General features: G+C 36.8%; 1 protein-coding gene across 1 annotated transcript in view; it reads left to right on the top strand.

The window, feature by feature from the left end:
- LOC145677612 (protein-lysine N-methyltransferase SMYD4-like) overlaps positions 1–10,765 on the top strand; it is a gene marked incomplete at its 5' end in the record, with an annotated part of 50,269 nt that extends 39,504 nt beyond the window's left edge. The window contains 1 exon segment of the mRNA XM_081748063.1: positions 5,905–10,765. Coding sequence (XP_081604189.1) covers positions 5,905–6,448 — 544 coding nt within the window. The 3' untranslated portion in view covers positions 6,449–10,765.
- Positions 10,766–15,515: the final 4,750 nt, after the last annotated feature.

Below are 15,515 nucleotides of genomic sequence, written 5' to 3'. Positions count from 1 at the left end.
CCAGTATACGTACAGTTGTTCCAATTTTGCTTATTGCCTGTACAGTACAAGGGATGCTGACCTTTCTTGTAGAAACAGGCTAAGGACATCTAGAGGTTCTAGCACATCTCGGATCATGGACATTTCATAAACAAAATTCCACTTAGTGAAATTTTGCAGGCCCGAAAATATTGCACGCTGCTGAAAACTTCTCTGCAAATTTGTAGAAGCTTCTCGAAAGTGTTCCACTAGCGCAGGGTAGGACTTCCACAATGCTTCTACTGAACGGTAAGAAGAGCCTAACCCCCGTATATCAAAAACTGTAGTAATATTACCGAAGAGAATACCTAGTTCTTCTGATATTAATTTCGATTTCTCGTGTTCTACGGGCACATTGAGTAAACACCGTGTAATCGCTCTACAAAGTTTTGAAAATGAACCATATCTGAAACCGTATTAACAACGTTGTGAACAACCAGTTCCATCTTCTGACTCATGTAGTAAAACACAAGTAAATTGGTGTCTAATTCTCGCTGCAGTAAAGAGACAACATCATTTATTTCGCCTTGCATGTTACTGGCGCTCTCAGACAAACTGCCATAAGTCTTTCCCGTAATATCGTTTTGGAGATTCATACGTTCATATAATCACGGAATCACAAACCTCTCTGCCTGTTATTGCCTGTAACTCAAATAATTCTAAAATTATATTGATACATACGTGATTAACTACAGTACGGATATACACAATGAGAACAGGTTTATGAGACACAGTGGAGGGTTCATCCACCATTACCTCGAAGGGTTCAACGAAACGCGCAAGGTACTCGGCCAGTGTGCCTTCATTTCTGTAGCTAAAAGTCAATAATATTTGCACATGTAACATACGAGTAAAGAACTTATCCGAGGTCCACTAAATTTATTTCTTGTAATTTAATAAGATGGGGAAGCACAGTAAATGAAAAACGATTTTGAACAATAACGTAGGCAGACCGAAATATCGTAGCTGTCTTTTTAACACGAATTTCATTCACAATTTTCCACCTGTCTTCTGCATTTGCCATTGAAACCTATATTTCTTCCCTATCCCTTTGTTCACATATTGACATGTGAACATTTCTTGTGTGCAATAGACTTTTCGTGGTCAAAGATTTTATAAAAACGTTTCTTTGATGCTTTTGCAATAATATCGTTGCACCATACACTTTGTATATTTATTCTTCTTTCTGTATGAATACCAAAATGAAATAAAATCTTCAAGTTTTACGTCCCACGTTTATGCCGGTTAGGCTAAAGGAGACGGTGATGATGAGAAATGAATGAAATGGTGGAATGAAGAAAGTAGAAGGAAACAGAAGAGCCCCGAGAAAACTCACGCACAGTATCAATACCGAGTTTAGAACGGAAGCACATATAGTACACACAACGCGAATGTCATTAGTATTTTGTTTATCACCTAGCCACGGTAGTTTAATTTTCCAGCTCGCAAATTGTTTTTTGATCGCATATAGAAGGGAACAAGCCACTGGGGCTAGAAATAACCTTAACATTATTAACTCTAGGTTCCGAATCATTTTCATCTTTCTGCTGAGATGTCTGTAATGTGATTTCGGACGTTGCACTATCTTCAAAGCCTCTTACTTTGTGCGCTGGAATTACTTGCCTCATCGTCAGGAGCTTTTCTTTTGTTAAAATATAGTCTAATATCCATTTCCTTTTGTTCTTTTGAACGTGCTTGTCAACGAAGAAGATACCAATTCACAACTGCTATGACTGCTTACTGATTATTGAAAACGTTGTTTTTTTTATTACTGTGCTACTCAGATTAAGAATGATAAGTAGTGATGCCAGTTGAAAGATTTTTTCTTCGGGAAGTAATTCTATAAACAAGACCAACACAGCTCGCGACAATAAGCATACTGAAAAAATGAATTATTCTACTTTAAAACAGATTGTATAGCCTAAAAAAGGGGGAAAATATCTTCCCAGGCTGGGAAGACTGAATTAAATCTAGAGACAGGGAAGTCAAAACTTAGAAGGGGGGAAATTCCCAGGCTTCCCTGGCTACAAATAAATCCCTGATTAAAAGTAATTTTCTTCTTTTTCTATAGTTTGTTCACTGTATAAAGTTTCTCAAATTTATATTGCAACATGCATCTGTCAAGTGAGTTATTCAAAGTTGAAAGTTGGAATTATTTAGAATAGTTTCCTTAACTACAACTTCACAAGCAGACAAGATGTGGTTGGCAGACGTGAATCGGTACGGTATGCGAAATCGGAATCGCACGCTATGGGAATCAACTCGTACGCTAAGGTGAGCTATACACTACGAGATCAATCCTAGGAAATATCTTAGGACAGGGCCGCCCACAGGGGGGATGTATGGCGCAAGCTGCGCCATTGAGAAAAATTTTGGGGGGGATTTTACTCTACTTTCGAACTAGCAATTTTACTGTCGGAATAGCATTAAAACACGATTTTGAGAAGCTAATTTTCAAAAATTTTCCGGGGTGAACCCCCGTACCCCCTGCTTCGATACTCGATGAATGAAGTACCGCGCAAGTTGTTATATGAAAGGATGGCGCCAAGTTCTGGCGAACAACAGTTACAAACACTCAAGGAATCACTTTCAAATTTAGATTTGAAACTTGCCTATGTTGTCTGTTGAAAATTATAAAGTAGTTTGACATAATTGTGAGCTAGTGGTAACCATACAGACAACAGCCAAGTTTCAAATCTAAATTTGAAATGAGCCAGTGAGTGTAACTGTTATCCACCAGAACTTGGCGCCTATTTTTGTGATTTCAATTCTTTTTAAGGCCACTCGTACTTGGCTCTTTTACAGGAATGGTTTTTGTTGGATATCACATCTTTTTGTAGGCTAATTTCGAGGATAAGATTTTCTTTTAGTATCAAACTCAATAACTTGTAACTTGCGTCTTACTTTTCATGTACAAGGGAATTATATCAATATTTTATAAAGAAAAAAATAATACTACTAATTGTAAAAAAAAAAAAAAAGAATACCTGTGCCATACACAGTGTGTAGAAGTTTTTATACCCTTCAATATCCTTATAGAACATATTTAGTATTGTACACTACCAAGACTACTAATAAAAATAATGCCATTTTTATAATTACTACTGCCCCTACTACTACTACAAGCATTCTATAATACTACTACAGGAAATAAAAAAACAACAAAAATAACAATTACTAGTACTTTAAAAACTACTACACTGGGCAATTGTTTTTAGAGGACTTGAGTTTTGAGGAGGGAAGAGATTATTAGTTTTGGGGGGAGTGCGCCATCAGCTTTGGGGGGGATGGGCACCCCTGTCTTAGGATTTATCTTCGGAAAAATGTTATGACATATCTTGTAGGAAATCCTACACTTTTTGTGCCATACACGTGAAGAGTTTTCCTGTCTGACGGAATGAGGTTTATCAACATTGTGAAATAGTTCTATTTAATAAAAGTACAAAGCTGAAGAATTACTATCCTAACCACACTGCACTTTTTTTTTTTAATATCAGTCGCTATACTGTTAAATTGGATACATCTAAAATGAGAAAAAAGAAGAAAAAACATAAAAGTAAGAAGGGTGCTGGTATACTTTTGGCGCACCATATTTTAGAAGATTTACAAGTAAAGTTTAATACTTTGCATAAAAAGACTTTAATACTTTGCATATTTATAAGGAACAAATTTCTGCAAGCAACATAATTAAATACAAAGTAATACACCTGTATTTTATGTTTACAACTGTAGGGTTACTAGTGTAAAATCATTATAAATGATTTAACGACGTATAAAATAGGTGAGAGACAATGTTTAGCACAAAGGAACCAGCTAATTTTTCTAAGAAATGTTACAATTTCGGTAGTTTCTATTCACATTAGTTTAGGTTGGTTCAGGTTAGTTACGGTTATGTTACGTTAGATTATATTAGTATATGGTTCCAGCTCAAAAAGTGATAGAATTTCGTTTACTTCTATTAATATTAGGTTAGTTTAAGTTAGTTAATTTCATTAGGTTAATATTTAGTTAGGTCTAAGTACTTGCATCTTCCATTTCTCCTGTAAATTTAGTATATTTTGCCTACTTCTGGACCCCTTCTGCGAAACATTTACCTAACTGGGTGCATATGAAAGATGACCGGTGATACTATTTTCCACCACCAGTGTATTTCTGCATAATTTACAGAAGCTATAATTTATGTTTACAAGTGGAGCGCTACTACCACGATACCATGATAAGTGCTATTCAAACTCGTATCATTGCCAAAATTCACTCGTTTTCACTACGTTCACTGACGCGCCCACTTCCTTTGCTCGCACTCCCTAGCTGACGCTCGCGCCCCCGCTTCTGACTGGGTTCGATAGTATTCGTACTTTTCAGAGGCCACCTAGGACAACTTGGTTTGCGTTTTTTGCAGTATACTTTTTATACTATACATCCTTACCCCGTATTTGTACGCAAATCGTAAAAAAAAAAATGTAAAAAATGTAGTTTATCAACAAATGCTTTTGATGGTCTCCTTGAGAAATTTTATATATGCTATGCGAGATATTTTCATGTCGGTCAACGCAAATCATTTAGGAAACAGTGACAAATTATATTTTTTCAACAATTATATCGAGTGGTACATGTAAACCTGCACAATCAGAAGATACCTCATCAGTTGTGTTTTCACTTGTTTTGTTTTCACTTTCTCTCACCTGATGCCGCTTAAATCGAAATCTTGCGAATTTTCTTTCCGAAATAGAGCGAGCTCTAAACAAGAGAAATCTCATAGGATTTTTCAGAACACAGGAAATGACATGCGATCTGATGCCATACACGTTGCGATTTTGACTCTAGGACAAATCGTAAGAGATTTCCTAGGATCTATCTTATAGTGTATAGTGGGCCTAAGGGTAAAAACGCACTCACCAGATGGGAATCAACTCGTACGCTAGGGGTAAATCCACTGTCAGCTAATGGGAATCAACTCGTCCGTTTCGGAATCAATTCGGTATCAGCCATGAAATGTTCGCAGCAATCAAAATGAAGTTTATTTTATTATTATTATTATTAGAGACCGGATGTTTAGGCATTAAAAACCTGGAAAATAGGCAGGCAAACAGGCACTTAAAATTGAAAAAATAGGCAGTGAATTAGGCACTAAAATGTAACTCGAAATAATGGACATAAATACTCAATAGAATTAAAAAATAAATTCAAGTCATAAACAATGTTTAAAGAATATAGAAACATACCTGTTTATTTATATATCCTTTTACTGTGAATATAAAAACCAAGCTTGATATGTATTTCATGTATATTTAGTAAATACATTCTATAAACCACTTTAACACTACACATAATAGTCCAAATTTTGTACACTTTATCAGTACACATAGCAGTCCAAAGTTTTACGGCATCTTATCACTACAAACAACACATATTTCTCAGAAGAGGCAGAATCCTTCCTTGAAATTCTAAATTATATATTTCACCAATAAAGTCTTATTTTGAAGAAAATGCATAGAATAGGCAACATTAGGCACTAAAGCAATTATTCAATTATTTAGGCAGGAATGGGCGAAATAAAATTGACGTAAATTGTAACTATAACCCCTCATATAAACTTTAAAACGTTACTTTTGATCATATATTTAATATTAAAGAATATGCATTTTGCCTAACATCCGGTCTCTAATTATTATATTATGGAATTTATTTTTGGATATATTAGTAGGATATATATTCTGCTTTATAGATATTCTTTAAGTGGATCGTGTTAGTAGTCAATCAGCCCCGGGTCCCCAATTATGTAAATCCCGCCCTGCTCTGTATCGTCGATATTGTAACATATTTCATAACAAAATTCTCTTATTTAGATGCTAATTACTTTTTTCTGTTTATTACTTTTTTTTTCAGGTACTTTGTTGGCTCAACTATTGTGATAAAAGCTATTCGTCCTCTGAATCCAGGTGAAATCATCGCAGAGAATTACGGACCAGTGTTCACCCACAAAAATAAGAAAGATCGCCAGAGGTCGTTGCAGTCGCGATATTGGTTTGATTGTTCCTGTCAAGCATGCACCGAAGATTGGCCAATGTTGAAAAGTCTCACAAACGATACTCTACGGTTAAGATGCTCAAACTGTGGCAAGTTATTCTCTTATGCGATCAACAGGAAATCAACTTCGATCAAGTGTGTTGGATGTAAAAATCAAAGTAGTCTGTTGAGTGCTTTACAAACTAGCAAGAAATGTGCAGAGGACTTCACTACTGGCCTCAAATACATGGACGAGGGAAAGGTTTCAGAAGCCATGGATCTCTTTTGTCAATATCTCGATACCATGCACAAATACGCACATCCTCCTTATCGAGATATTCACTTATGCCAAGAGGCGCTACGAATGTGTATGGCACGAGATGGCAACGTTTATTTTGAAGATGATCAGCAACAGCAACAATGACACATACCATTATATATATAGTTATCAAAATAATGGAAACACCTATGTAATCTTTACGATCCAATGTAATAATACTAAACATTTGGCACTGTGACTGTCTCATGTTAGTTTTTTTAGTTTAACGTCCCACGGTTAGGCACTAAGGCTAAGGGAGACGAAGATAATGATGATGATGAGATAGATTATAATGAATAAGTGCAAGAAAATGGGAGAACCACGAGAAAATCCCCACACATGGTGTTTGTTCACCACGAAGATCATTTGGCGCGGGATGGGATCGAACCAGGGACTTTATGCACTAGAGGTAGGCCCGCATTTAGGTGTTATTCTGTGCTCGAGCACAGGGCGGCAAAATTTTGGATTTTTTTTTTAATTCACAATAAAGTAATATTTAAAACTAGCAACCCGCAGAGTGTCGCGCAAGTGCGAGAAAATATGTTCATGTGTTTCACTCGTTCAAATTATAGTAGTTACTGTATCAAATTATTTTTAAAAAGTCATCCTTTCCCACTCCCACTGCAAGGGGTGAGGATGAACTTGAACATTATGAAAACTGATACCGTTAAACTCAGCGACTTCGAAAACTATGAATTCAACACTAATATCTGTCATTTTTGATTATTTTAAAATCTCGCCTCCTCCCTGGGGAGTGGAGTACGACCTTGAAGTGAAATTGTTTTAGAAGTGTCACTATTCATCTCAGCAATCCCAAAAACTGTGAATTCAACTCTAATATAGGTCGTTTTCGGGGAAGGGGGCGGCAAATTATATAGAGCACAGGAGTGCACAATATATAAATACGGGCCTAACTAGATGTGAACACTCTACCAACCACTGAGCCACCAAGTTCTATTGTAACTTGAAAAACTTATGAGTCGTTTCATGTCATTAAAAAAAAAAAAAAAAAAAAGCACTACTGATCAGTGTTTCTTAAACGAAAAAAATAAGATGTGACAACATGTAAATTTATTACTGAGAATAATGACAATTTTAATGGAAACACTAGGTGAGTTTAAGTTCTAAGGTCTCCTTTTTGTATTTCACTAACTACTTACTTTAAGAAATTTAAACGTGCCACTTCTCAACATAATCTTCATTAAGAGGAACACATTTTTCGGAACGTCGACGTCATGATTCCATAGGTACCAAAAAGCTCATTTAGGAGTGTCTTTTGAGCACTTGCAAAATCGTTGATCCCAGAGCAACCCAACTGAGAAAATAAACGTCCACGAAGAATATGCTACATTGTCGAAAACAGCCGAAAAATCGATAGGACGAGGTCTGGTGAGCAGGGACCATGACACACCACTGCAAAATTGTTGTTACGAAGAAAATTTTGAGTTAGGAGTCCCCGATGAGCAGGAGCATTGTTTTGATGGAAGTGCATACGAGATATCTTTTCGAGTCGTTTTGCTTGCAATGAGCTTACTTTTCTAAATATGTGCGTAAGATGCTACTGTCCTCTGAAACACAATAGGGAGAAATTACACCTCTATTGTCCCAAAACATGCGCACCATCACTTTCTGTGTACTGGCAGTAATTCGAAATATCTTTAGTTGTGCAGAGTCTGTGTGTTTCCATTGTCACGACCTGCAGTTTCGTTTCAGGATTAAAGTTGAGTTGATTTTGAGTTTAATGTCCCGTTCTGCAGGGAGGCTATATGAGACGTCGACCTACTGATTAACGTGGAATCCGAACCACATGAGCTCCCGCCGGGATTGAACCCGGATCTCCCACGCCAAAGGCGCTTACGCTAACCGCTTAGCCGCGAAGGAGCTCACTGTTTCAGGCAAGGATGTTCTTAAATAGAGGATCTGCCCATACGTATCTTCATCATATGAACTCAAATAAGCCGAAAAACAATCGAGCATCGTCTAAGAACGCACGTCTGATTGGCTACTCTCGCTTCCGCCATGATTGTTGGCTCGAAACATAGCGATTTTCGTGGCGCGGAGTGGGCAGAGTAGGTGTGGCGAAGCTGTGACGTATGGCTTCACGATTTTGTTGTATGGGCAGATCCTCTATTTTATAACATCCTTGGTTTCAGGATTAAAATGTGGTACCCTTGTCTCATCTATTGTGACAATTGACGAAAAGGCGGCACCATTTTTGGTGTTGTCACGTGTTGATTGACTGACACATTGCTACACACATAGCCTTGTAATTAACAATCTCAGAGTTCGGAAAACTCACCTTGAAGACACTTTTACCATTTTTAGATTTTCATACAGAATGATCTCAACAGATTCCATGTAGTTGCTAAGCTTGGAGGTATGCTGGACGCTGATATCGGCTATCCTCCAATAATAACTTCTTCCACTGACGCAATCATGCGGTCGGTCCAGTTTGTCCGTGGTAAGGCTGCTTGGGTTCGTTAACACACAACGTTCGATATTCTGTAAACTTCCGCACTCACGAACACACATTTTCCCCATCTTCTCACTTTTACCGCATATCTCATTGAGTTGTCAATGGATATCGATACAAGCCACACCATCTGCAGGCAGAAAGCGGACGATCACATGCTGTTCTTCCACACTTGTTCTTGTTGTAACGAAAACGGTGCTCCCTCGAGCGGCAGCTGTAGGAACTACGAATGCTGCTGCCTTCTATATCCGAAATTCGCAAAGACTGTCCGCATATTTTAAGATGTTCTGCCAGGGTGTCTACTAAAATTCCAAAACAAAATTTCGTGACCTTTTCTTTACCAAACCATAAAATTTTGTAGCACTCTCAGGAGCGAATTTAGGTGCGAATCAGGCTGAATTTTCATGTATGCGATAGAAGCATACTTTGCTTGCGATTTGCTAGCATCTAAAGCCGACTATATAGACATTTTTGGCGGTGAATTTTGACGTTTTATAGAACAAAGTTTCTCAGTCAGTATTTATATGTATACAGATAAAAAAAAATCGTGACCCAAAAGCTAAATTTCGTGACTTTTTCATGACTTTCATGACCGTTTTCTGATTTCGTGACTTTTTCGACATTCGTGACCGATAGACACTCTGTCTGCTCACAGTACCTGATAATACAAATAGCACAGTAAATAACAGACCTTAAAACTTAAACGTACCTCGTATTATTTTATTTGTATTACAGTGAATTACTATAGATTGTAAACAACATATGCAATAAAGTCTGAAATTAGCGTAACTTCTCCAGTAATTTACTGTAAAGTTGCCACTATCTTACGTACGGGGGGGAATCCAAAAGAAACCGGACTTCTGTTCTTAAAAAATATATTTTTTTAAAAATTCTTTCAGTCTCCTTCAAAGTACTCTTCATTAAATGCGATTCGTTTCTCCCATCTTCTTTCCCGCTGTTTGAAGCACTTCTGGAACTCTTCAACTTTTAGATCGTCCAGTGCGCTCTGCAAAGTTATTTTTACAGTCTCTACACTATCAAAACATTTTTCTTTTAGATTTCATTTAATTCTCGGAAATTGTCATCATGTTGGTCAAAAAGTTTGGATCACTTTCAATCTGATTTTTCAAGTCCTGTCTCAAATTCAGACGAAAGTTTTTGATCCTGTCTAAGCAGGCGAGAAACAAACTTAGCAGCAACACGTCTCATTTGCAAAACCTCTCGCTGGCACGAGCTCCAACTCACTCCTGTCTAATTTTAAATATCATCGATCATAAGACGGCGATCCTCGTTGATTTTTTTTTTTTTGGCAGATGTTTTCGTCGTTTCGAAATGATAAAGAGCACCCAGAATGAACAAAGTCTTCAACACTCATCTCACCACACTTAAAGGTCCAAACCACTTAAAAAAAAAAAAAAAAAAATGTTCTTGAAAGCCTGTTGAGCATTTGGTAAGTTTTCGTTTCCGATTTTCCAAGTAGGAAACGAAATTTCACACACACTCTTTGAATCTGCCGTAACGATTTCGCAGGCGGCAAACGAGAACTGTTGAGAAAAACAATAATCCGATCAAACGTTAACCTGCTAGGCAGACGCCGCTTGGCCAATTGATTTGGGAAGGTCTCTACTAGATCCATCTAGCGGGAGAAGTCTCTACTACGCCTAACAACGGCGGCGCTCTTTCAATCCGGTTTCTTTTGGGTCCCCTACTCGTATTCTTTTGTTGATAATTTTTAATGTTGAATTTATCTTAATACACTTTCATAAAACTGTGCTGCAGCGTTTTGTGAAAAATAAAAAGAAAACTCTTGCATTTGCTATTTAAATATTAATCCAGAGCACTTTGAACGCAATCGTTGTCAATCAATAGCCGAGAGTAAGTTAAGACAGATAAATCAGCTGAAATGGATGGAAATCAATTGTGATGACAATAATAATAATAATAATAAAATTCTGAAATAAAAATATAAGCGTTCTACTAAGCTTCATAATATGTAGTTCCTTCTCATTTTCATTCTCTGCTTTATTTGATGATTCAGAAAGTTTCTTCTCTCTAATAAAGAACCATGAGTGAATTCAGAAATACAGGAAATTAAATGCGATGATATTATTTCCTGTACAAAAGAATTTTTATTTTTAATGTTTTGATTAATATAGAAAGAATTCAATTTCCTGTCAGTTGCCAAAATCCATGCACAAGTTTGTTAGATCATCTCACAGTTATCGATAACACGAAATGCAGAGATGGGGCAGCATTTTTGTTGATCACTGCACCGCAGTTCTCCGCCTATTTGCACAATAAATACTGAAGCTCTTCATTCTCTATGAGTAGGGCGACATACGTCTCGTTTCGACCGGGGCGTGTCCCGGCCGTCCCGTCAGTAGATGGAAAAATGTAGTATTTGTCCCGTTTTATGCAAGTAAAAGAACTAAGTAACAGACCCAGTACATTTACTCCTTGTAAAAGTATTAATAATTAATAATAACAAAGAGGCAAGAATTGAACTGAAATTCGCTACATTAAACATTATGTACAGTTTGCAGTACTACTCGGTTCAAGAATCTACTTCTCACCAAATGTAACATCAAGGATTCGAGCTAGGGCAAAGGAGCAAATGCAGACAGCATCATGTCCTACTATATTGTAAGCAGGGTTGGCAAAAACCATGGTTTTTATTGAAAAAAAAAAAAAAACAAAAAACCTGGTTTTTTGGTTTAAACCATTTTTTTTTAAATAATTTGCTCTATGTATTTATATTACATATGGACAGAAATAAGTTTATTTTGCATTGGTGTTGGTATGTGACAACAGGGTTATGCTGGAAGGGGTCACATAAGCTTAAAGCGGAATCCAAACAGATTCCCGGCTTACTTCCGAGAGAAATTGTCCTCCATTTGGACTCGAAACCGGGACTAATTGGCCACAAATGCAATGAGTCTGCTGACTCACTCACGAAGGACTCCTGATAAAAATACGCTGTACTGATCTTTACATACTTGTTAATATAATTATCAAGAGTCATTTCAGGACAAAAGATAAACAGTTGCACAGGTGAAACAATTATACAGAATTACATATATATCGGGGAACTCCCGCCTTAGCCATTGGGAAAATTCTGTTAGCACTTTAAAATGCAAAGCAAATTCCGTTATTGCTTTGCATGTAAGATTTTAAGGTTAACGTATCATAATCAGTTGGCTAAAACTGAGGTATTATTAAATTACAAATTTAGTATGTAAATATCATTCAATAAAATTAAAACAAAGTCCAATCCAAGCTAATGTTGGAAGCTACGTAGGCAGTCGACAAATTTTGCCAATGTGTATCAATATATTTAACCAACATTTGCTTCTTTACAAAACAACAGGCATTCAGGCAAGCAGAAATATACAATTTGGTTTCGTTTCGTGTGTTTAGATGTAACATCCTTACGTAATACCGAGGTTATTACGGAGAATACTTACGCTTAAAGTTATATTTGAGCTGCTACTTTGTTTACACTTGAAGAAGAGTTGTGGTTCGACCGAGAATTGAACGTGGGACACTTTGATTAAAAGGTGACAAGGAGATAAAATTAATGCGGTTGATATGTGGAAACATCACCGTGAAGTTCACAGGATTTAAAACATTTTCTTGTTCTCCTTCTTTTTTGGTTTAAACCAGCCAACCCTGATTGTACGTTAAATGCTGTTTATATTTTTATAGCTTATATATATTGTATTACAATATAAATGTATTAGGTATTGCTAAGGTAAACAGGAACTAATTTACGCACTGACTTGTTTATCATTTGTCATGATTTTTACATAGCCGGAACCTGTCCCGTTTTAAGCTGAAAATTTTATGGCCACTCTACCTATGGAGGGTCTGAAAGGAACAGCGGACCACACAATGTAAACCGCTATCAATAATTATTAACAATTATGTTAATGGAGTTTTAGTTACCATTCAAAATGAAATGAAATCTTTGAGTTTAACGTCCCACGATTATACCCTTTCGGTTGAAGGTGATGGATGATTAGCAAATGAATGATGATGGAAATCAGTGAAATGAGTATGTGAGAGGAAATAGAAGTACCCTGAGAAAAACCCACGGACAAAATTTTGTTTACCACAACTTATTTGGTCCCTGGTTCAAATCCCGGTGGGAGTTCACGTGGTTCGGATTCCACGTTAATCAGTAGGTCCACGTCTCCTATAGCCTCGCTGCTGAGAAGGACGTTAAACTAAAAGGAAAAAAAATCAAACTCAAAACCTTATTTGGCCGGGGATCGAATCAGCGATCCCACACACCAGAGGTACGCGCTAGTTACCATGTAATGGACTCAAGATGTATTTGGTTAGTTTCCATACATTATTAACTTGTTATGGGACAATACTGGAAAAAGTACAGAAAGCACAGTGAATATTCTAGCAAGTTGATAAGACATTTATACAAGTAGATTTAACAGAATGATTTTAATTTAAAAGCTTTAAATATATATATATATATATACAGGGCAGGGCCGGATTTAGAGGGGGTGCAAAGGTGCACGTGCACCCCCCTTAGTTGTAAATATACACTATCTAAAATGAGAAGCTAGCAGTGAAAATAGCAACACTTTCCGAAACTTTCTGCTATCATGTTTCCTTTTAAGGCTTATAATAATAATAATAATAATAATAATAATAATAATAATAATAATAATAATAATAATAAAAAAGCAGAGGTTTGCAAAAGCAATGGTTTAAGTCAATTTTCTAAAGGTTGAACGAAAAGAATTCACCAAGCAAAAGAATATAACATTTCTCAAGTAGGGAAGAAAAGAGAAGCCAGGAGGAGAGAACAACATCTTTTTCCTGCATAACACTTGCGACCCTCTTTAAAATACTTTCCTTAGTTCTATGCTTCAGTGTTGTCAGGGTTAAAGAACATTGTCACATGTCACTTTGAAGAATTCAATTGACTTGACTGAGTTTAACGTCCTGTCCAGCTCACTTTGAAGAGTTTCAGCGTGATTGGTAATTATTGGTGCACCCCCCCCCCCAGACAATCCTGGATCCGGCCCTAATACAGGGAGTATCAAAAAGGATTTTACAACTTTGAAAACTCGTATTGATTTATTTATTTATCTTACAGACATGGCTTTGGTGTCATTTTGTAGCAAAATACGTCAAGTTTTGACTCACGTAGTACACTAGTTCAGAAACATGCCACCACAAGCACCAGCGGCAGTTGCAGCAAAGATGGCTGCCTTTACTGGTCCCGAGCGTGCTAGCGGTGTGTTTTGGTTTGAAGAATCCAAGTCTGTGACAACTGTGCAACATAATTTTCGTACAAACTATAGTACAGATCTTCCCACTAGGCCTACTATTTATCAGTGACGTAAATGTTTTATTGAAACTGGATGTTCGGTAAGACACAACAAACCTTCAGGTCGTCTTCGCACGTACAAAGACGTTGTAGAGCAAGTGAAACAAAGCTTCGTGAACAGTCCTACAAAATCAACCCAGCGTGCTTCTAGACAGCTGGGAGTCTCACACAAGACAGTTTGACGTGTGTTGAGAAAACGGTTGCATCTCAAACCATACAAATTACAAATGGTGCAAGAATTAAAAGACATTGATAGAATTGCTCGTAAGGAATTTTTGGCGATAAATCGACTTCAGATCGGATTTGTGTGCCGCATCACCCATGGAAGCCACTTTGAACTTCTTTAGGTATAAGGTTAAAAAAAATTATGTATTTTGGTACAAAATGACACAAAAACAGTGTTTTCAAAGTTTTTGATACACCCTGTATATACAGTTTAACGTCCCACGGATTATGCACCGAGGCTAAGGGAGACGATGATCTTAAGATGGATGATAATGGTGGAATGACATAAGAGGGAAGAAACGGGAGACCCCGAGAAAACCCACGCACACGGTGTTTGTCCACCACAAAGCTCACTTGGCGGGAACTAGGAAATGAAATGAAATCTTTAAGTTTTACGTCCCACGGTTGGCGGGAACTAGGATCAAACCAGGAACCTTACGCGCGCCAGAGGTAAACGCTCTACCACTAAGTCACCGCTCCCATTTGCCTTTTGAAATAATTGCTACAAGTTATTTTATTATATGATATTCAAGTCGTAATCCTTGAAAGTGGGAAATTACGGATTGATTCTCCGTCAATTAACCGATCCGTTTTTCTGTACTTTTTCCAACACTTATAAAATTCCTATTTTCTCCATATTTTCCTTTCTCAAAACGGTTCTAACTAGAACTTTCAGTTAAAGTCTATAAATTTTATTTCTAACATTGCACATATATTCAACACAGATTTCAGATTTACAGTTTTCACTTGAAACTCAACATACATGGGTTGACAAGAAAAGCTAACATGTAAACTAGCACTGTTTCATTCTTTGAACATCATTTTATACTACAACCTTTTGTATGAAAATTCCAGAGACAAATCATCAAATTGTTACAATTCATCATCGAACATTGATACAGATCAGATCCATTTTCTTTTACTTCAGATAATATTAAACATAAATTTGAAATAATGCAACCATATTGAGTTTTGTACATCGATAGATAAAGTTAACTTTTGTTAACAAAGTTTCAAGGATATTCAATCGAATACACGCCAAAAATAATCTTATATAATTTATTTAATCTATTAGATATAGAAAATGTATAAGCAGTGGTGGATCTAGCCAGGAGCCGGGG

The sequence above is a fragment of the Thermobia domestica genome, unplaced genomic scaffold, assembly GCF_964235325.1.
Source record: "Thermobia domestica unplaced genomic scaffold, izTheDome1.hap1.1 HAP1_SCAFFOLD_1103, whole genome shotgun sequence".
Taxonomy (NCBI): domain Eukaryota; kingdom Metazoa; phylum Arthropoda; class Insecta; order Zygentoma; family Lepismatidae; genus Thermobia; species Thermobia domestica.
This window is presented reverse-complemented; position numbering and strand designations above follow the sequence as displayed.